Source organism: Lagenorhynchus albirostris, chromosome 16 (assembly GCF_949774975.1).
Source record: "Lagenorhynchus albirostris chromosome 16, mLagAlb1.1, whole genome shotgun sequence".
Lineage (NCBI taxonomy): Eukaryota > Metazoa > Chordata > Mammalia > Artiodactyla > Delphinidae > Lagenorhynchus > Lagenorhynchus albirostris.
In genome coordinates this window covers 31,272,993-31,294,221 of record NC_083110.1, presented here as the reverse complement: position 1 = coordinate 31,294,221, position 21,229 = coordinate 31,272,993, and the positions used below count along the sequence as shown (strand labels likewise).

The 21,229-nt window shown below is 47.4% G+C and overlaps 1 protein-coding gene across 1 annotated transcript in view; it reads right to left on the bottom strand.

Moving 5' to 3' along the window:
- Positions 1–21,229, bottom strand: part of SH2D4B (SH2 domain containing 4B) — an 81,121-nt gene that overhangs the window by 24,730 nt on the left and 35,162 nt on the right. The window contains exons 4-5 of the mRNA XM_060125703.1: positions 15,095–15,242; positions 1,548–1,764 (exon numbers count right to left, since the gene is read on the bottom strand). Coding sequence (XP_059981686.1) covers positions 1,548–1,764; positions 15,095–15,242 — 365 coding nt within the window. The remainder of the gene's footprint in view (positions 1–1,547; positions 1,765–15,094; positions 15,243–21,229) is intronic.

Genomic DNA, 21,229 nt, shown 5'->3' with positions numbered 1-21,229 from the left:
ACAAAAATCTGACAACGCACTGCTGGCAAGGCTAAAGGATGAGAGTGTTCATTGGTACCACCCCTGTGGAGGGCAAGTTGATGAGAACTATCAATACTATAAGTGCATGTAGCCCCTAACCCAGTGGCCCCACTTTTGGGAATCTCTCTTGTAGATAATAGTTGCGTGTCTACAAGGTTACTCATTAAGGGCACTGTTGGTAATAACCAAAGATTTCAAACAACACCAATGCCCTTTAATAGAGGTTTTGAAAAATAAATTAGAGCACAGCCAGGCAGTGGAATACTATGCAGCTGTAAAAAGAAAACTAAATAAAAATAATCAGGTAAGAATCGATATGTAAAGACCTCCAAAATTTATAGTTAAATGGAAAAAAAAATCAAGATGCAGAACCATGTGTATGATAGGCAAACTTTTATGCAAAAAAAAAAAAAAAAGAAGGAGATACAACTTTTCACCTTGGCAGTTGCAAAAAGGAACTGGGAGGACACATAAACTAAGAACAGTGGTTCCCTGTGCGGGGAAGAGGGAACTGAGTAGATGGACGGCAAGGATGGGAGTCAGCCTTTCCTCCATGTATCTTTTTAAACTTTCTGGTTTGTGAATCATATAAATGACAAGGAAGGAGGAAAGGAAGGGAGGGAAGGAAGGAAGGAATGCAGATGTCAGTTCTCCCAAGGCTGCAGGGAGAGGGAGGGGGTTTTATGAATAATCCTAGATCCCAATCAAAGCAAAACCCAGACAACCCTCTGTCATCTGGGGCTGAATGGACTCTTCTGCAGGTTTATTGTGGTTCAGGGAGCGGCAGGCACTCACCATCCAGCCTCTGAGCCCTCCCTCGGGCAGCAGACAATCAGCAATAATGAGGAGGGGAACCAACCTTAGGGCTGGCCTGAGGTGGGCACAGGCGGCAGGTCGAGAGGCTCCAGGCAACCTCTTGATCCTCCGTCCCAGCAATCATGGGCAGTCAGTCACCTGAGCGCCCTTGCCAAACCACTCATCAGCCCAGCGTGTAAGGACCCTCCTGCACTCAACTGCGTTCATCTGCAACCGGCTATCAGAACCCGGGATGCACCAGCATCACCTGTGGTTACAAAAAGCAGCAGCGAGTTCTGGTTCCAGGCTGCTGGGCCACATTTAACCCATTTGAGGTCTTACATTACAAGTTCTTAACCTGGGGTCTACGGATCTTTTAGAGCTTGAAATTATATGCAGACGTTTTGGGGTATTTACATATGTGCATTTCGCAGAGAAGAGGGTACACAGCTTTCTTTAGATTCTCAAAGGAATCCTAGACCCCAAAGAGGTGAAGCCTCCCAGAACTCCAGAGTTGGTAGAAATCTCCAACCCCGACTCCTCTCCCCAACTCCTGCCCCATTACACAGACTAGGGCACTGAGGCCAACAGAGGGGAGATGACTAGCCCCAAATTAAACAGCAAGTCGGAGGCAGAGCCGGACCGGATCCCTGGTGCCCTACGCCCCAGCCGGAGGCCCTCCCCCAGACACACCGCGCATGCGGATGCGGGATGCGAGGTCCGCGACTCACCTGCCAGGCACGGCCAGGGGTGAAGGCGGCCCCGGGCCCAGGAGGTGGTGGTAGAGTCTCGCCTCCTGCTCATGGCTCTGGCCGAGCTCTCGGAACCTGGAGCTGAGGCCAGCGACCGTGCCCTTCTGGATGGCGCGGAGGGAGTGGCGCCGGTACTCTTCCCGGGCGCGCTGGGCTCGGCGCCTTCTCTCCTCATCAGCCGCCTTGGACCGACGCACTGGAAAGGAATAGAGAGCGTGTTCACCCAGACCTGCAGCCCAGGCCATGCACTGAGCAAGCCAGTACATGGCCAGGAGCCCTGGGACTCACCCAGAATCCCAGGATTCATCCGGATGCACCCACGTGTGCTGCGTGGAGGCTTGGCACCCGGCAATGGCAGGCCCGACCTGAGCCAGCAGCCCTGGGTTAGCCTGTCCCTGTGGGGATAAAGACACTCATGACAGTTTGGGGTGGTCCAGCTGTTCCTGTGGCCCTGTTCCAGAATGAGCAAGCAACTTTTGGATGGAAATTTACACCTCCATGTGTAGTTCTTCCTGGAGTGCCCTGCTCAGAGCAGCTTCTCAAACCCTGTGCCCTGCCTCAAGGACACCTGTCCACCTTGAAGTGGTTAGCATCTCAAATACCACTGCCACCACCCATGCTGATTACAGCTTTCTCTGTGCCAAGCCCTGAGCTCCGGGCCCTCCCTGCAATATCGCATTATAGACGCTTCCTCCAGCCACCAAGGGAGGAGGGCACATCACTATGTTTGCACAGAAACCCAGCCTCCGGGAGGTTAAGCAACTTGTCTGAAGTTAAATAGCTAATAAGGGGCAGAGCCAGGGTCAGAACCCAGGTGTGTCTGGCTCTGAAACCCACGCAGCTCTCTACGCCACTCCACCCCACCTCTCAAGCTTCCTTTCATTTTAAAATGAGGTGTATCTGACACCAGAGCCCCTGCTCTTTCCTACAAAAAGCCACAAGAGCATTTAAGACCATCCCATCCAACCTCCTCATGTTATTCACGTGGAAACTGCTTTCCAAGGAAGGACGCTGACTTGCCCAGCTGGGTCAGTGGCCAAGCCTGGCCGGGAACCACCCTGTCTGCTACCACAGGATGAGTTGTTGGAAACTCTGGAGTCCCAGTTACAGTGCCCTTTCTCTTTGGTTTCCTGTGGCCTTGACAGCTGGTGGGTGAGTGTGTTGGAGGGAAGGGAGGGGATCCTTTGACAGGTGTGTCACGCCACAGGTTCCAGAATGCCACAAGGCCCCTCTCTCTAGCCTCTGTCTTTTCATGTTCCTCAAGGCAGGGTGGACATCTGCAAGTTGCTGCTTCTAAAACTCAAAAGGGAGTCCTGGGGCTGGGAAAGTGCCGAGAGAGGGGACAAAACCCGCTGCAGGTACGGTCTAGAATTAAAACCAATTATTTTGTAGTCTGATTGCATCGTGTCAGGCCCCTGTTTGCCTCTAAAATCCAGTCCTTTTGTAGAGAACTCGTGGAGCTGGCCGTGTCCTTCTCGTTATGCAAGACCTGGGATTGCCCTGGCCCAAGCAGGTCCCCCTCCCCCCGGGAGTAAAATCTTACCCACAGTCTAATTCTACTCCAATCTCCATCCAATACCTGTGCAGCGAGCACCTACAACCTACCAGTCAGAGAACTGTGTTCTGTTAGCATTTGGAGGATACAAGGCACATGGCCCTCATGCTGAAAGAAAGCGCTTCTCCTTCTCAAGTTGTCAAAGTCCACCCTCGAAACATAACATCCCCCAGATCTGAGGAAGGCAGCAGGAAGTCTGTCCCTCAGAAGGTATTTATGGATGTGGAAGTCACATGCAGAGGAGCTAATAAACTGAGAGCTCCAGGGCAGGAGGGGAATTTTCTTTGGTCTATTCACTGATGCATTCTAGTGCCTAGAATACATATGTATCAGTCAGCAGGTGATAATATGCTTGGATGGCTGTGCCCAATTAAGTACTTAACTCTGCCAGGCCCTGAACTGGATATAGAGACAGCAAAGACCAGACGCTTCCCTCAAGGCACTCAGAGCCTAGCTGGGAAAATCAGACAAATAAATATCTCTAGCACAAGGAGAACAGGGACTGATCAAGTACTGTCAGAGTTTAGGGGCGGTAGCACTCACATTCTATGAGGAAGCCAGGAGCCACCAAAGGAGATGGAGCATTCCACTGGGTCTGGAAAGGTCAATAGGAGTTCTTCCAGAAAAAGAAGGAGGAGTCCACCCCAGGGGAAAAAAAACCCTATATTTCCACTCTAGGTACTAAGAACACCATAGTGCCTGCTACCACAGGCTCAAACAAGGCCAGGTTTCCCAGCACAGGCTTTGCGGTCACTAGACTACAAACTAAACATAGAAGCTTGTGCCCGCTAAGGGCCAGTGACCTTTGAGTGTTGACAGCCCCTGAGAGACAGTCACACTCAGTGACAGAAGGAAGTCACGTGCAAACTACGAAGACAGATTTTGGGAACTTGGCTAGGAGAGTGCACAAGCTGTGGGTCACAGAGGGACTAAACCCAGCCTCCTAAAACCCAGCTCTAGTTTTGCCACTGTCTGCCTCAGAAGCCTTCAGTGGCTCCCAACGCACACAGGACAAAGGGCAAACCCCGTGGCCCCTAAGGAGCATCCTGCCCGCCCCACTTTCTTTCCCAGCCCAGTGGGCCTCTGAGCTCCTGCCCACACTCTGTGTCCAGGCGCCACCGAGCTCCCCACCATTCTGCGGACTCTCCCCTGTGCAACTGTGTCCACCGACTCGGACCAACCGTGATGCCCAGGCAGAGGCCTGGAGGGCACTTGGAGGTGAGGATGCAGCTGAGGCTGCAACAGGAAGCCAGCCCTGCCGCCCAGGGGCCGATGTGGAGTCAGACAGGTTAACGGCAGCTCCGAGAGGGCTCTCTTGGGTCCTTTTCTTTTCTCGTGTTCTTTTTTTGAGACATAATTGACATATGTAAGCTTAAGGTGTACTATGTGCTGATGTGATACACTTAAAATATTACAAAATGATTACCACCATAGCATTAGCTAACACCTCCGTCAGGTTCCGTAGTTAATTTTGTGTGGTGAGAACATTTAAGGTCTAGTCTCGGGGCTTCTCTGGTGGCGCAGTGGTTGAGAGTCCGCCTGCCGATGCAGCGGACACGGGTTCGTGCCCCGGTCCGGGAAGATCCCACATGCCGCAGAGCGGCTGGGCCCGTGAGCCATGGCCACTGAGCCTGTGCATCCGGAGCCTGTGCTCCGCAACGGGAGAGGCCACAACAGTGAGAGGCCCGCGTATCGCAAAAAAAAAAAAAAGATCTAGTCTCGGCAACTTTGAAGCATATAACATATTGTTGACTGTAATCCCTAGGCTGTGCATTAGATCCCCAGAATTTATTCATCTTCTAACTGCAAGTTTGTACCCTTTGACCAACATCTCCCTAACTCCCCCCCACCTCCCCCTTCATACCCCCCCACCCCCGGCCCCTGGTAACCACCATTCTACTCTCTGTTTCTACAAGTTCGGCTTTTTTAGGTTTCACGTATAGGTGATACCGTGTAGTATTTTTCTCTGACTTTTTTCAGTTAGCATAATGCCCTGAAGGTCCATGTCTGTGGTTGCAAACGGCAGGATTTCCTTCATTCCCGTGGTCTTCATCCAATCATCCGTTGACAGATGTTCATGTTGTTTCTATAGCTTGGCTATTGTGAATAATGTTGCAATAAACACGGGAGTACAGATATCTCTTTAATAGCCTGATTTCACTTCCTTTGGAAATATACCCAGAAGGGGGATTGCTGGGTCATATGGTAGCTTTATTTTTAATTTTTTGAGGAACCTCCATACTGTTCGCCATAGCGGCTGCACCATTTGATATTCCCACCAACAGTGCACAGGGTGCCCTCTTCTCCCATCCTCACCAACACCCCATGCCAGCTTTCTTAAGAAAGCTCTATGCCTCTAGGCCTCACTTTACACCTCTGTCAAAATGAGAATGACATGAATGTCTGCCACACTGAGTTACTATGAAGATTCAATGAAACATAAAATTCTATAAACTATGAAGTACTTTTTTTAAAGCAATGTCTTACTAAATCAGGCCTCTGAACTTGATCCTTTCTTCAAATTTCCCAAAGCCTGATTCTGGAACCTAGCTGCCTGGGTTCAGATCTCAACTTCATTTACCAGCTGTGTGACACTGGACAAGTTACTTAATCACCCTGGGCCTCCGTTTCCTCAAAAGTAAAATGGACATAATAAGAGTCCCTACCTCATAAAGTTGTTATGAGTTGTTAAGAGAGCTAATAATATAAACCACTTAGACCTGTGTCAGGTACCTTTTAAGCACCATGATAAGCGTTAGCTAAAACTTTTATTTTCATTAGCCCTGGCATTGCCATGTTCAAAATGTAGCCATAAACAATTCTTGGCCAGTCCAGGAGGGGGCACCCTTGATGCTCGGTCACATGAAATCTGGGTCTGTTTACAAGCAGTGCGAGATCTTAGTTCCCCGACCAGGGATTGAACCCGGGGCCACAGCAGTGAAAGTGCCGAGTCCTAACCACTGGACTGCCAGGTACTCCCAGCTTACCCTAAATTAAGCTTTGAAATCTTAAAAGGTTGCTTCTGTTCCTTCTCTGAATCCGGGATAGATTCGAACTGTATCATATGACTGCCATGGAAACCCTCAGCCAGAATCTGAAGTTTTTTCTTCTATCCCATTGAAAACAACCATAAGCATCTGTGCCCTGAAGCAGCAAGTATCGGACAGTCCTTGTCCCCGGAGGACGCACTGCAGAGACGAGGGCCCCAACCGAGTCACCGGCTTCCTCCCACGGCCCAAGTTCCCAGGGCCTGCACTGCATGCAGAACAAAGGGGGGCCATGGCCATCTCCACTTCTAAGGTAGGTTCCAGGGTCTCCTTTCTCCATCTCATCTCTCAGAAATACATAAAGACAGCTGAGCAGCATGAAAACACTGAGGACCAGAAGAAAAGCTGAATTTAGAGACTGAAAAAATGGACCAACCACAATAAGATTCCTCTTCACACCTATTTGGATAGCTATTATTTTTTTAATTTTTAAATATAAAAAAAAGATGAAAATAGCAAGTATTGGCAAGGACATGGAGAAATTGGAACCCTTATGCATTGTTGGTGGGAATGTGAAATGGTGCAGCTGCTGTGGAAAATAGTACAGCAATTCCATAAAAAATTAAACATACAATTACCATATGATCCAGCAATGCCAATTCTGGATATATACCCAAAAGAATTGAAAGCAGGAATTCAAACAAATATTTGTACAGCCATGTTCATAACAGCATGATTAACAATAGCCAAAAGGTGGAAATAACCTAAATGTCCATCGATGGATAAATAAAGAAAATATAGGATACACATACAAGTAACAGTATCCAGCCTTCAAAAAGGGAGGAAATTCTGACACAGGCTACAACATGGATGAATCTTAAAGACATTATGCTAAGTGAATAAGCCAGCCACAAAAGGACAAACGTTGTACGATTTCACTTACACTCCACTTATTGCACTTAGAGTAGTTAAATTCACAGAGTAGAAAGTGGCGGCTGCCAGGGGCTACAGGAAGGGTGAAATGAGTTTTAGTTTAATGGGGACAGAGTTTCAGTGTGGGAAGATAACCAACGTTGGAGGTGGGTGGTGGTCATGGTAGCACAACACTATGAATGCCACTGAACTACACACCTAAAAATAGTTAATTTTAAGTTGTATATTTTACCACATTTGGTTTTTTTTACTTTTTGGGGGTGGGGGGAGGGCCGTGCCGTACAGGATGCGGGATCTTAGTTCCCTGACCAGGGATCAAACCTGCGCCCCTGCATTGGGAGCACGGAATCTTAACCACTGGACCACCAGGGAAGTCCCCTACCACAATTAAAATGAAAAAAACAAAAGGACATTCTGGCTTGGGGAACACCAGGCTGAGAATGAAGAGGCCAGAGCACAGCAGGGTGTCACCATTAGCTAGAAATGTCCCCAGCTGTGTCCCTGCTGCCATCCCTCCGTTCTCTCACCTGCAGATCAGGGGGAAAGATCCCTTCCATCTCTGCTCTCCTAGCACGAGGATGCACACACATCTGCCCAGCGTGGGACCACCTCCCAGAGCTAAGACACCACCCTCCAGGACTGCCTGGCCTGCAGCCCTGCTGCGCAAAAGAAACCAAGTCCCACAGTCTGGGGAGTCCAGCCACACCCATGCCAGAGTGGGAGTTTCAGCTGTCCCAGGCTCGGGGGTGGGGAGACAGCTGAGCATTCTGCTTGACTTTGCTCCTAACTCTCTATCTAGCCCAGGACAAGTTTTCATCTCTCTGGGTCTTAGTTTTCCCTCCATGGAAAATAGAGACCACCCCCCGCTTCGTCCAAGGGCTGCCAGAACGGCCAGGCTGCTCTGGAATCACGTCCTTGCCTGTGCCGCAGGCTCCTGCTCAGTTCTCCAATGCTGAAGAGAAACAGCAGGAGTTGGGTTTCCTCTTGGCAGCATCTCTGGGAGCAGTTGCATAGCTCCAGAGATATGGCCAGGCTAGTCATTGCAAGAGGCAGGGTTTTTAACACTTTAAATAACACATTCGGGCACTAAAAACACACTTATTCAGCACATGTGTATAGTGCCTCCCTGTGCCAGCTCCATGCTGTGCAGGCCCGAGCTGTGCATTGCACAACTCCAGGGGGCGCTGTCGCCCACGACCATCATTGATATGTACAGATGTAACAACTTCCTGGTAGATGGCAGTGTAGCGTCTTATAGAATCAGTGCCTTTTTCTAATTTTCACAAGGTCACCATATCAGCTGGCTGCCTGGCTAGGGGATGTGGATAGAGCAACCAGCAAGGCACAGTCCACGCCCTTGGAGAGCTTACTGCCTGGGAGAGGAAACATGCCAGCAAATGGTGAATGGAGCTGTGTGGGGTGTGCACAGGGTGCCGCGGGGCCCCGGAGAGGGGGCACCTCATCCAGGCAGAGAAATCCTCTGGAGAAGGACATCTAAGCTGATGCCTGTGGACACACAGGATTCAACAAAGAGAGGCCAAGGAGAGGCTATCCTAGGCAGAGGAAGCTCAGGGGCAGAGGCCCAGAGGCAAGAGGGAGTTGGAGCATCCCTCTTAGAATGGCTGGGGGGAAGCTCCTGTGGGGAGGGGACAAGAGGTGAAGATGCAGAAACAGAAAAGGCCATTTAGGAGACCAATAAATACCGGCTAATTAATTTTAGTGCTTTACCAAAGGGTGATGGACGCCACTGAAAGGCTTTAAGCAGGAGAGGAGGATGCCCGTTTGCACTTTTCAAAGACTGACTTGGCTGTGGTGTTGGAAATGAATCTGACAGGAACAAGAATAGAGGCTTGGAAACGAGAAACCTAGGCAAAGAGCAATGGGGTTAATGTCAGGACAATGGGAAGGAGGGGAGTAAATTCAGAGCATACTGAGGAGGTCAAACCTTTACAACTCGGTGGTTTGGGGATTGGTAGTGAGCAAAAAAGAGAGACCGGAATGACAGCCAAGTTTCTGCCTCTGACAGTCAGGTGATGAGGCAGGTGGGGGAAGAGGAGGATGGAGTTTTGGATGTGTGGAGTGAGAGGTGCCTATGGGATTCAGGGGGGAAGGTCCAGGGGCCACAAGGTTCTGGAAGATCATTAACTGTTGCTCTTCATGAGACCCGTCTCTAGAGCACTTGCCCATGGTTCTCCCTACCTCTGCCCAGATCGAAAAGACTCAGTGCTGAATAGAATTCAGATGAGCCAGTTACAGCCTGCCGAGAAACCAAACGCTTCAAAGCAACATCAATTTGTAGTAACCCCTTAGGTGAATAGCACAATGTCTCTGAAAATTAGGGAATAATCCTATATACAGGAAAAGGCACCAATAAAGATTTAAATTGTGTATGTGTGTAGATGTGTTTAAATTCTGCTTCATGGGAACCTTGGACAACTTGAATTACTACACCTACACTTTATTTCCTCATCTGTAAAATGAGGGCCTCGTAGGGTTACTTTGAGACATCAATGAGATTGTACATAGATGGGGCTTGGACAGTTCCGGGCAAATGGAGGAGGTTCATTAAATATTATCTATTGTTGTTGTTATGATCATGTTGACTGTGAGATAAGGGGACTGGAATACCACCTTTAAGATGGGTCCAGCCCCATTAAGGCACAAAAGGTGGGGAAGTGGTGTAAGAATGGGGGCTGGGTAGAGTCAGGAGCTCTTGTCAGGGAAATGGGAAAAATGAAAGTTCGTGAGAAGGGTACGTTTCCTGACCCCTGGGAGAAGGGAAACAGGTGGTCCGGATGCTGAAGGATATACATACAGGCCTCTGGTGACTCAACCTGCTGGAGCAGCCGTCACCTGGGGAGAGGACGTGTTTGGTGCCAAGACAGTGAGATCTGATGAGCCTCGAGGAAACCCAGTGAGGCTCACCAACAGCTAAACAAGGCCAAAGTAAGGGGCTGTCTCTACCTGCACCCCGAGGCTTCTGAGATCACCTGTCAACCATCCTTGTTCTGCTTGCAATCCTGATTGCTGCCAACAGTGACCCCCTGTGGCCACCAGGAGGAACTTCAGGGGTTCCTTAAGACCAGAGCGCTCCCCATGCCAGCGTGAAGCTCCGAAAGACTTCATTTTGGGGACAATATAAAGCGCCCAGGGATTCCTGAGTAGTTCAAGAGGGGAGCAGGACATGAATCAGGCATGTGGGGACTCACGCTGGCATCATTCTGAGCTGTAAAGCCAAAAATATATGGCGCCTGGAGTTTGGGGATCAGTTCAAACTTACGTCCAAGGAGCAACTACACAATTTCCCATCCCGTCAGCAGAGAGAAAAAAAATCCTTCCGTGCTATCCTTCAGCTTTCCTTCAAGCCCAAAACTCTTCTCTGCCCACCCCGTCGGCAGACCCACACCCCATCTCCACAGGCCCCTTCAAGCTCTGCCTGTGTCAAGCGCACAGCATTTTAGAATCACTGACTTTAAACCCAGACTCCAGAGCACATGCCCTTTTATGAGCGAAGAGAACAGAACCAGCATAACTGGACTCCCTACTGGGCCCGAGCACATATTTTCTCAGCTCTGACCAAAACCCCACAAGGCGTGCGACACTAGAGTGCTAGTTATGGGTAGGGGGGGCCCACAACCGGGATCACGCAGCTCAAAGAGGGAGGGGAGGAGTGAACAGTCACACAGCTCCAATTTTTGTAAATGATACCGTTAACCAAGTCAGGCCGGCTCATCTCTAAATCTCTGGATGACTAAAGATTATCTAACTCGCACTCTTCCAAATTCACAGTTGAGAAATTATTAAGTGAATTTCTGCCTGATATATTCAGAGCTTCTCAGAAGCCAGAGCCTGCTCTGCTGTTTGAACTGAATAACTAACTCTGTATTCAAGTGATATTAAAGGGAACAATTCCCTTTTTTTCTAACTTGGAGAATTTAATTTAGGTGTTTTATCAAAAACTGCTGCTCCCAGTAGATTAATGGCCCACTATATCTTTCATATTAAGTTAATTGAGTGCAGAATGGCTTTGCTGGATTTGAATGACAGCCTCCAGAGTTTAGCTCATCATTCTTTAAGAAAGCATAAAATGAGGAACCCAAATCATGGGCCTGAACGATCACATCTTTTCTCTGTTCAGGGTAGGTTTTTCCATTTTCGGTTGCCACACAGTACATTAATTAGCAATCAGGCAGCACTAGGGCCAAATGATTTCCATCCTCCGTCACCAATGAAACACCAGCCCAGCCCATAACTTTCCATCTCATTGTGTAGCTACAAAAAAGAGGGACACTTCGTGAGTGACAGCCCTTCACAACTTAGAGAGCACCTGTGCTTCCTCCCTCTCATTTCACCCTCAGCTCTCCGTGATTACCCTCAGCTCACAAATGAAGAAACTGAGAAACGGAGCAGAGCGAGAACTTGCTCGAGGTCACACACCAGGAAGTGGCAGAGCTAGGACTGGGCTCCCAGCCCATTGCTCCTTCCCCAGACCACAGTAGCCTCGTGTGACTTCACTCTGTGATCGTTCACTATTTTTTTCAGTATAAATTTTGTCCTGCCTTCTTTTTTCACCCATCTCTTCATCCATTCCAAATTTAAACAAATGAATTCTTCGTTCGCTCTTGCCCATCTTATCTTTCTGGCCTCATTTCCATCATTACCCACCATGAACCCCAGGCTGCAACCACATCAAAGCATGTGTCGTGTTCTATGCACGTTATGACCTTGCTTTTGCTCAGAACTGTTCCCTCGGCTGCGATGCCCTTGCCTGCCTTATTTACCTCCCCACATTTCCCAAACCAAATGCCATTTCCTCCAGGAGGCCTTTCCAAATGTACAAATATTCTGTAGCAAAATATTATAGGATTCTTGCATCTATGTTTATCAAGGGTACTGGCTTGTAATTTTCTTTGCTTGTATTGTCTCTATCTGGCTTTGGTATGAGATGATGCTGGCCTCCTAAAATGAGTTTGGAAGTGTTCCCTCCTCTTCAATTTTTTGGAATATTTTGAGAAAGACTTGTATTAATTCTTTTTTAAATGTTCAGTAGAATTCATCAGTGAAGCCATCTGCTCCTGGACTTTTCTCTGTTGGCAGATTTTTTATGACTGATTCAACATTCTTTTTTTGTTTTTTTCCAAGGCCAGTATGTTTCTTTTATTATTATTATTTTTGTCTGACTTAAGATGGTTGAATGATTTCATTTTCATTTATAAGCATTACAAGAATTCCCATGCAAAAACCAAAACCGTATATGCCTAATTCCAATCGGCCAAATTCCAACCCATGAGACTGGACATTCAAGATCAAAATCAAAATGCTGCTTGACCTTTCCAATAGTAGACATCACGGTCATCCTTTGAGAGATCGGCAGGCCGCTGAACTCCCAAACGCTACAGTATGCCATGAGTTCATACCAAAACAGGGAGCCAATCGATGCCTTGCAGCACCTAAACCTGGCAAGTAATTTCATTCATGAAGACAGGACACCTCTACACCAAGGCTGCCACCCACAGTTATCTCCTGGTTCCTGCTGTGTAGAAAAACCTGCTTTTGAACAGGCATGGTATCTTCTATTTGGGGACTGATATTAATTTTTCCTTCCAGTTTTCCTCAAAACTCTCAGTAGAAGCAAAGAGACTTTACAAAAAAGCTTACCTCTATAATGTCAAAAGAAATACAGTTGACCCATGAATAATGCGGGGTCAGCGGCACCGACCCCTGTGACGTTGAATACCCGTATATAACTTTATGATTCAATATTCTTATTAGTAACTGGACGGTTCAGATTTTCTATTTCTTCATGATTCGGTCTTGGTAGGTTGTATGTTTCTAGAAAGTTATTCATTTCTTCTAGGTTATCTAATTTGTTGGAATATAATTGTTCATAATAGTTTCTTATGATCCTCAGTATTTTTGTGGCAGTCGTTAGGTAGCTGCAAATCAAAGTCACGATGAGGTAGCACTTCCTACCCATTAGGATGGCTATAAAGCAAAACACCACGAAAAACAAGTGCTGACAAGGATATGAAGAACTTGGAACACTCACACATTGCTTGCAGAAATGTAAAATGGTACAGTCACTTTGGAAAACAGTATGACAGTTTCTCAAAATGTTACACATAGAGTTATCCTATGACCCAGAAATTCCACTCCTGGATATATATCCAAGAGAAATGAAAATATATGTTCACACAAAAACATACACAAATACTCAGAGCAACATCACCTATAATAGCCAAAAAGTGGAAACAACCCAAATGTCCATCAACTGATAAATGGATAAACAGAAATGTGGTGTATGCACACATTAGAATCCTATTCAGTCATAAAAAAGAATGAATGACTGATCCATGCTACAATGTGGATGGACCTTGAAAACGTGCTAAATGAAAGAAGTCAGACACAAAAGGTCACATAATGTATGATTCTATTTATATGAAACGTCCATCACGGGCAAATCCACAGGGACAGAAATTAGATTAATGGTTTCCAGGGGTGTGGGGGGCGGGGGGAAGTAACAGCCAGTGCGCAGAGTTTCCTTCTCTGGTGATGAAAATATTCTAGAATTAGACAGTGGTGATGGTTGCACAACTCTGTGAGTCTACTAGAAACCACTGGATTGAGCACTTTTAAAGGATGCATTTTATGGTACGTGAATGACATTTCAATTTTCTTAAGTCTGTTTAATGAATCTGGCAGGTGACTAAGAAGTGCTGAGGACCAGAATGCTGGCCAGCAGAAAGCACCTCACATCTCTGCTCTCCCTGCTGTGGCCCGAGGTCCTCTCACTCCCAAACCCAGCCTGAAGCATGTCACTCACCTTTAGAAGCTTCCAGTGTCCACCCATATTAATCATGCCTTTTTATTTTCTGTATTTTTCGAAGTTTTGACATCTGGGGCCTTGCCGATCCTTCAGAGACTGCGCCTCCAAGAGCTAGCCAATTCTAGTAGAGGACTCACCGGCAAGTGTGCCTTTCAAATGCAAACTAACCAATGCAAAGCCCACCTTCCAACCATCTCTTTTATCTAGTTCTTACACTCCACAATCTATCCATCTGCCGTAATCACCCCAGGGCCAGGTATCAGAGAACTAGAGGCAGCCCCTGGACCCCAGAGCCTGCTGAAATTATTCATATTGGCTTAGCCAATCCTAAGCCTGTTTACCCTGTTTACCCTGCCCTACCTTACCTTTTCCAAAGAAACCACAGTGAAGGCTCTTGCCCACTTTTTCCCCTTGCTCCCTCTGTCTCCTGACTCACCCTCGTGCTTCCCCATGTGGCCCTGCTCGGCATGCCATGCTCTCCATGTCTAGGAATCTGTGAGGAAAAACTTCTTCCTGCAAGACAGTCATTTCCATGTCTGAATGTCTAACCATACCTGATTAAAGCAAATCTCAAGAACATATTAAGACACCACCCTGCAAACCTGGCTCCACCCTCTCTTTCCCACCTAACTTCTTACCACCCCTGACACTCTCCAAGTTTAAGAGTCACCCCATACACCTCTAAATTCCTAAGCACACCACATTTCTTTGTCATATTCTGGGCACTCCTTCCCAAGGGCCCTCTTCAGCTTCTTTGTCTGTTACCCCTACACCGCCATCAAGCCTCACTTCATAACTCAACTGGAACAGCACCAGGATAGCCACCATGTGCTCCAACAGAACGTGTGCATTTTCCCTCAAAGCCCTTAGCCTGTGTGTCTATCTCCTGTCTGGCCAGTGACTTCCCCCAAGATAAGGACCGTGATCCCTCATCTCTGGATCCCCAGGGCTTAGCACAGAGTCAGAAAAATATTGGTAACTCAGTAAATGTAGGGTTTTATTCTTTAGTATAAGAAACCTCCCCAACAGGCAAGTAAGTTCCTTGAGGATGGAGCCCGTACTCCCTGGGTCCTTAGCAGGACCACACACATGGTTGACCCCAGGCAAAGGCTTCTGGGCTGATTGAGTGAACTGGAATGATGACTGAGCAAATAGACAGGTGGGAGGAGAGTGGGTGAAGAAGGCAGGCCGGCCCCCCAGTCCCCAAGAGACAAGCTCTACTCACGCTGTTCTTCCCACTCGCGTTCCTCTTTCTCACTGGGGTGGCTCTGCAGCTGGGCCTGCTTCAGGGTCCAGTAGAGTTCCTTCGCCCTCTGCTCTTCCTGGAGGCGAATCTGCTCTTCTCCTCGCTTCCTCTCCTCTTCCTCTTTCCTCTAAGATACCACGGGGACAGGATGACGTTAGGTGACGGTAACAGGACACGGGCAGGGAAGGGCTGAGCTGTCACGGGAAGAGGTGGGCCAGTGGTGCCCCTCCAGGCTCTGTCTCTACGCACATGAAACGGTGATACTTACACCCAATCAGCCCATGGTAAGGATCAAGTGGCCTGAAATATGTGAACGATTTGTAGACTCTAAAGCTTTCTGCAATAGTAGGACTTTGGGCCACCCTTGGTCACACTTCCATTCTGGGGGAAGAGGGGAGGGGAGGCATGGGGAGGGGCCCCTGGTCTTCCTGGAGGCCAGTTAAGCAGGATATGATTATATCTTAACCTTATTTTCAGCGAAGATATTTCAGAGAGAGAGCAGGTTTGGGGGCCCCAAATCTCCAATTATTGTTCTGCTTTCAAGCTCCAAAAAGGCCGTGTGTGTATTTTCCTCTACCTTTGTTTAATCAAAGCAACATGCACACACATGTCAATCATGCATTATATGCCAAAAGGCTTGTTGTAAAAAAAACATCTATTCTCCAATCCACTTCACCCCAACCTACCCCGCCCTCATCTACTGCCCAGAGGTCACCATCCTCGATTATTTTAGTTTTCCTTCGTGTGGTTACATCCGTGTCTGAATAATGCTGCTAATTCTTGATTTTTCCATTCTAGAGATTAACTACTACCTTTCTTTTTTGGTACATGAGTATTTAGCACTTATATTTCCCACACAGGTTCATACCCATACTTTTCCTCTCCTTTACCCTCACAATAGATTTACATCACAATTTGTGGTTAAATCAAAGATGGGTGCAGAACTAAATATAGTTCACTGTAACGCCAAATAGGGTGCTATTTCCACCAATTCTAAGAATTACATTTTTTAACTTTCTAGTATCTCTAAAATATGTATGTCTTACAACTTACTACTTGCCTTTTTCATAGCCAACAGTTTTTTTCTTTCTTCTTAAAATAATCATAGATTTTACAATTAATGGCATGTGAAATTCAGTAAAACATGGCAGTGTGATGATTTTTTCTTTCGAATAATTTTCTTTCCTGAGTTACTAGTTGCTTTATCTTGAAGTAGAGTGTTGAATTTTTGCCAAACTTCTCTAAGATCTGCAGTAAATCTTTCTCTGTGTTTAACCAAGTGCTTTTTTTTATAACAGGCAATACAGCAGTGATCTTTTCCAAGGAACGCCTGCCCCCCAGATGCACCTCTCCTTCCCCATCTCAGCTGGCTGCCATCTAGGTCTCCTGTCCGTCTGTCCTCTCAGGACTCGCCTCTCAGCCTCCCATGAGTTGAAGCCCCTGTTTCTTTGTTCCATGTTTTCTTTCTTGTCCACGTCCTCATTTTGCAGCAACATAGCTCACAACACCTCTCAGAAAAGGATGCACAGAGAGACACTTGTCTGAATATATATTTATATATATATGTATGTATTTATCTATATATATCTATAGATAGATCTATATATAATCTATACGTCTATATAGAGTCTTGTCTGAAAATATCTATATGCTACCTTCACATGTAACTTCTAGCTAAGCATAGAATCTGATTAAAAATAATTTTCCTGGGCTTCCCTGGTGGCGCAGTGGTTGAGAGTCCGCCTGCCAATGCAGGGGACGCGGGTTCGTGCCCCGGTCCAGGAAGATCCCACATGCCGCAGAGCGGCTAGGCCCGTGAGCCATGGCCGCTGAGCCTGCGCGTCTGGAGCCTGTGCTCCACAACGGGAGAGGCCACAACAGTGAGAGGCCCGTGTAAGGCAAAAAAAAAAAAAAATTTTTTCCTGCAGAAGTTTCAAGACTTTACTATCTTGTCTTCCAGCATCCAGTACTGCACTTGGATTCTCATTCTTCTGCATAAGGCACTGATTTTTCTCTTTATCACTGAATTCTGAACCTTTTTTTTTTTTTTTTTTGGCTGCGTTGGGTCTTCGTTGCTGCGCGCGGGCTTTCTCTAGTTGTGGCAAGTGAGGGCTACTCTTCATTGCGGTGCGCGGGCTTCTCGTTACAGTGGCTTCTCTTGTGGCAGAGCACAGGTTCTAGGCACGCGGCTTCAGTAGTTGCAGCGCGTGGGCTCAGTAGTTTTGGCGCACGGGCTCTAGGGCATGCAGGCTTCAGTAGTTGTGGCACATGGGCTCTAGAGCGCAGGCTCAGTAGTTGTGACGCATGGGCCTAGTTGCTCCGCAGCATGTGGGATCTTCCTGGACCAGGGATCGAACCCATGTGCCCTGCATTGGCAGGTGGATTCTTAACCACTGCACCACCAGGGAAGTCCCTGAACCTTTTTAATAGATGTGCCTTGATGTGGATTTTCTTTCATTGATTGTGTTAGGCAATCAGGATGCTTTTGATTGGAGTGTCAGGTTCTTCTAGTCTAATACATCGCTGCCTAGAATTTTTGTGATAATTTCTTCTCCTCTCATTTTGCTTTTTTCTTTTTAGAACCCCTATGTGTCAACTGCTAGACTGTCTGATTTGACCCTATAAGTGCCTTATCATTTCTCTTTTATTTTCCGTCTCTTGTCTTTTTGTTCTACTTCCTGGCTGATTTCACTGACTTTATCCCCCAAACCTTCCACTGAATTTTTTATTTCAGCTAGCACATTTGTAATTCCCAAGCCCTCTTTCTTATTCTTTGGTTTTCTTTTTGCTTCGTTGCACCCTGAAATTGTGTCATGAATGCAATAGCTCGTCTCTGAGGATTTTAGAGATTTTTCTCCCCCATATTCTGATTTAGATCTGTTTCCTCTCTTCTTTGCTTTTTTGTTTTCTTTTAAGTTTGTTTTATTTGGCGCCTGTCATTCGTGTTGGAGGCTTTCCTCTGATGTCTGATGTTCCCTGACTGCTCACATTAAAGAGAAAAAGTAAGTATGTATCTGAAACAGAGACTCAGAGTGTGTAGTCAGGGTTTCCTTGAGAGATGGGCTTAACTCTAGGAAGACTGGATGAAGGATCAGCCATTTCATTGAGGACCCTCACATGTAAGTATCTGGAGGTCCTTCCTCTGAGACTATTCATTGTCTTCTCTGTCCTACCTGGGTGGTATGAGACCACCAGCATCCCAGGAGTCTGTGGTGGGATGCAGGCTGCAGGTAGAACAGCCCTTAGACTCAAGCAAGCAGGACCCCTAACCTAAGCCCCACACTTCATGGGAAACCGATGCTTTGAGGTGTCTTTTTGCAAATTTCCCTTGCAAGTTCCCCCAAGACTGGCCAGAGATAGTACCCCCAGGACTGGCAGGGGCAGCAGTGTGGTCCAGGTAAGATGCCCCAAGCCCAGACCAGGTCCCACATGAGTCCTAGTGCCTGCTTCTCCCCTTCAAGGTGCTCTCTGACCCTCTCCTCCATGCAAGGGGTTAACCAAGTGCCCCAAGGAACTCCAGGATTCATATTTATGGAGTCATCCTGGGGCCCAGTGGCCAGGCCCTGGTTCCAGGAGGGTGGCCCAGCAAGCAGATGAATCCTATTGGCCAACACAATATTTTTATCATAGGATCACATGAGACAGGGCCACCAGAATAGAGCTAATAGGCTGATTTTATGTAGTTCAAGTTCTTAATTTGCTATAGACAAAACCACCACCAAAAAAAAAAAAAAAGTTGCCAGCCTGTACACCCTACAGGCAACCCTGGCTGCAGGTCCCACTGTTCAGAGTTCAGACCTTTGCTTGCTCCCCCTGTTTCCCACTTGGCCCCCATCTGCTCTCTCCACTCAGCCTGATATGCTGAGCCCCAACCTTGCCCTTGCAACTCCCCATCTCCTCCTGGTTAGAGGAAGGGATGAAGTAGCCTGGAAGAAACAGGTGAAAGCAGGGACCTGAGGGTCCAGCCACTCCACATAGAAACTTGCCACCAATCCCACATTCTCAGCGCCATCCTTCATGTATCTGCTGCCCCCAAGTCCCGAGCCTGTGGGGACTCTGGACCGAGTCGGTTCAGTGCCACCAGCCCTCTTCCTGCAGGAGCCCCGCTGACCCCCGCACCGCTCTCCCTCTGTCTTCCAGAAACCAAACTTCTGTGGACATTTTCTCATCTGTTCTTCCCTTCTCTCATTTTCTCTGTTTTTGTGGCTCATAACTTTTTCAGTCCACTGATATTTTAATGGATCAAAAAAAAAAGAAGACAGTAACTGTGAGTTTTGAGTCCCTCATTTAAAAAAAAAAAGGCAAGGATTTTGTTGCTTCTGAAATGGCACAGATTGAGGACTTTTCTCCAATTCAACGATTTTTTTAAATTCTAAAACATAGACAAAATTCCAACTTCCTATTGACCCACTCTCTAGGAGTCAGGAATTAAGGGCTAAAGAAGTTGAGCGGCTTCATCTAGTCATTCACCAAATCCTCACTGAGCACCCAGGAGGCTCGGCCTGCTCCAGGCACTGGGGATGTAGCCATGAACAAGGCAGACACAGCACCACTCTCTCGGAGCTTGCCTTCCAATGACAGAAAAACACTCATCAAGTAAAATAAAAAATATATCAGAAATAATAAAGCGTGCAGAGAATTAAAACAGGGTAAGTGATAGAGTCTGGGAGGCTACTGTAGGCTGCGTGACCAGAAGTCCTCTCAAAAGGGACTGATCTGAGACCTAAATAATAAGAAGGCTGATGAGTGAGTCTCAGGGAGAAGAAATTTCCAGAGCAAGGGAACCACAGGTGCAGTGGCCCCAGCACTGGAAACAGGTTTGGCATGTTTGAGTAGAGAATTATCCACTGTGGCTGGAAGGAAACCAAACAAAATTCTATCTTTAATGAGTTTGAGACGCCATCTGACATCCAAGAGGCCTGCCGTGGGCAGTGGGACGCGTGATCCCAGGACTTGAGGGTGAGTGCAGGCTGCAGATGTTGACTGAGAGGTCCTCTGCTCGGGGTGATGTTTCTCAGCCATGGACTTGATGTTATCAATGCGAGAAAGAAGGCAGATCAAGAGAAAAAAGCCAGGGTGTCTTGAGCGCGCTGAGCCATTTTAAAGTTGGGAGAAAGAGCTGGAGCCAGAAAAGGAGACTGAGAAGGCAGACCAAGGGGTAAGATAAAAACCCAGAAGGGGCGACGTCCGTGGGGGAAGCCAAGAGAGGAACGCATTTCAAGTAAAAAGGGAGTTGTAAGCTGAGCTCAGGCTGCTGAGACATCACAAAAGATAAGGATAGAGAAGCAACAAGGGACAGCAGGACGTGGTCTCAGGACGTGATGGGAGATCTTGTCAACAGCAGCCCTAGTGGTGCGACGGGCAGCCATCCAGGCAGCGTGGCGGAGGCAGGGGAGTGACCACAGACAACCCTTTCAAGACATTTCCTGTAAAAAAGGAGCAGAGACAGGAAGTGGCAGCCGGAGGGGAACGTGGGGTTAAGATAGAAATGGGGAGGGACGGTGTGTTGGTTGGCTGGTTTTAAGATGGGAAATACTAGAACAGAGAGTCAATGACTGATGCAAAAGTGGAACCAAGGTCTGTCTGACTCCAAAGCAGAAGTTGAATCTTATCCCAAGCCTGTATTTCACCTTCATCAGTCACTAGCATCTCAGAAGCACACAAATGAAGCACCACACTGGCACGGCACTTCACAGCTTATACAGTAGGTTTCTATTCCTCCCCCAGGAATCCCCAACCTGACTGTGGTCACCACATCACGCAATACACAGGGCACCAACCAAGACAGCTTCCACCCGGGGACTACAGATCCATCATGTGTCCCCAGGAGTCTTCCAGACAGGCGTGGATTTCAGGGAAAATCCAGGCAGTCAAGGCACGTCAGAGCCAGAGGGGCTTCAACCCCCTAGTCCTACTCCCTTGTAAGGATAAGGGGTGTATAACAAAGTACTTATAGATGGCCATCTCCTCCCTGTGTCTTCACATGGTCTTTCCTCTGTGTTCATACATGCCTGTGTCCAAATTTCCTCTTCTTTTAAGTATACCAATCATAGGGAATTAGGGCCCACCCTAAAGACCTCATTTGAACTTAATTTCCTCTTTAAAGACCTTAGC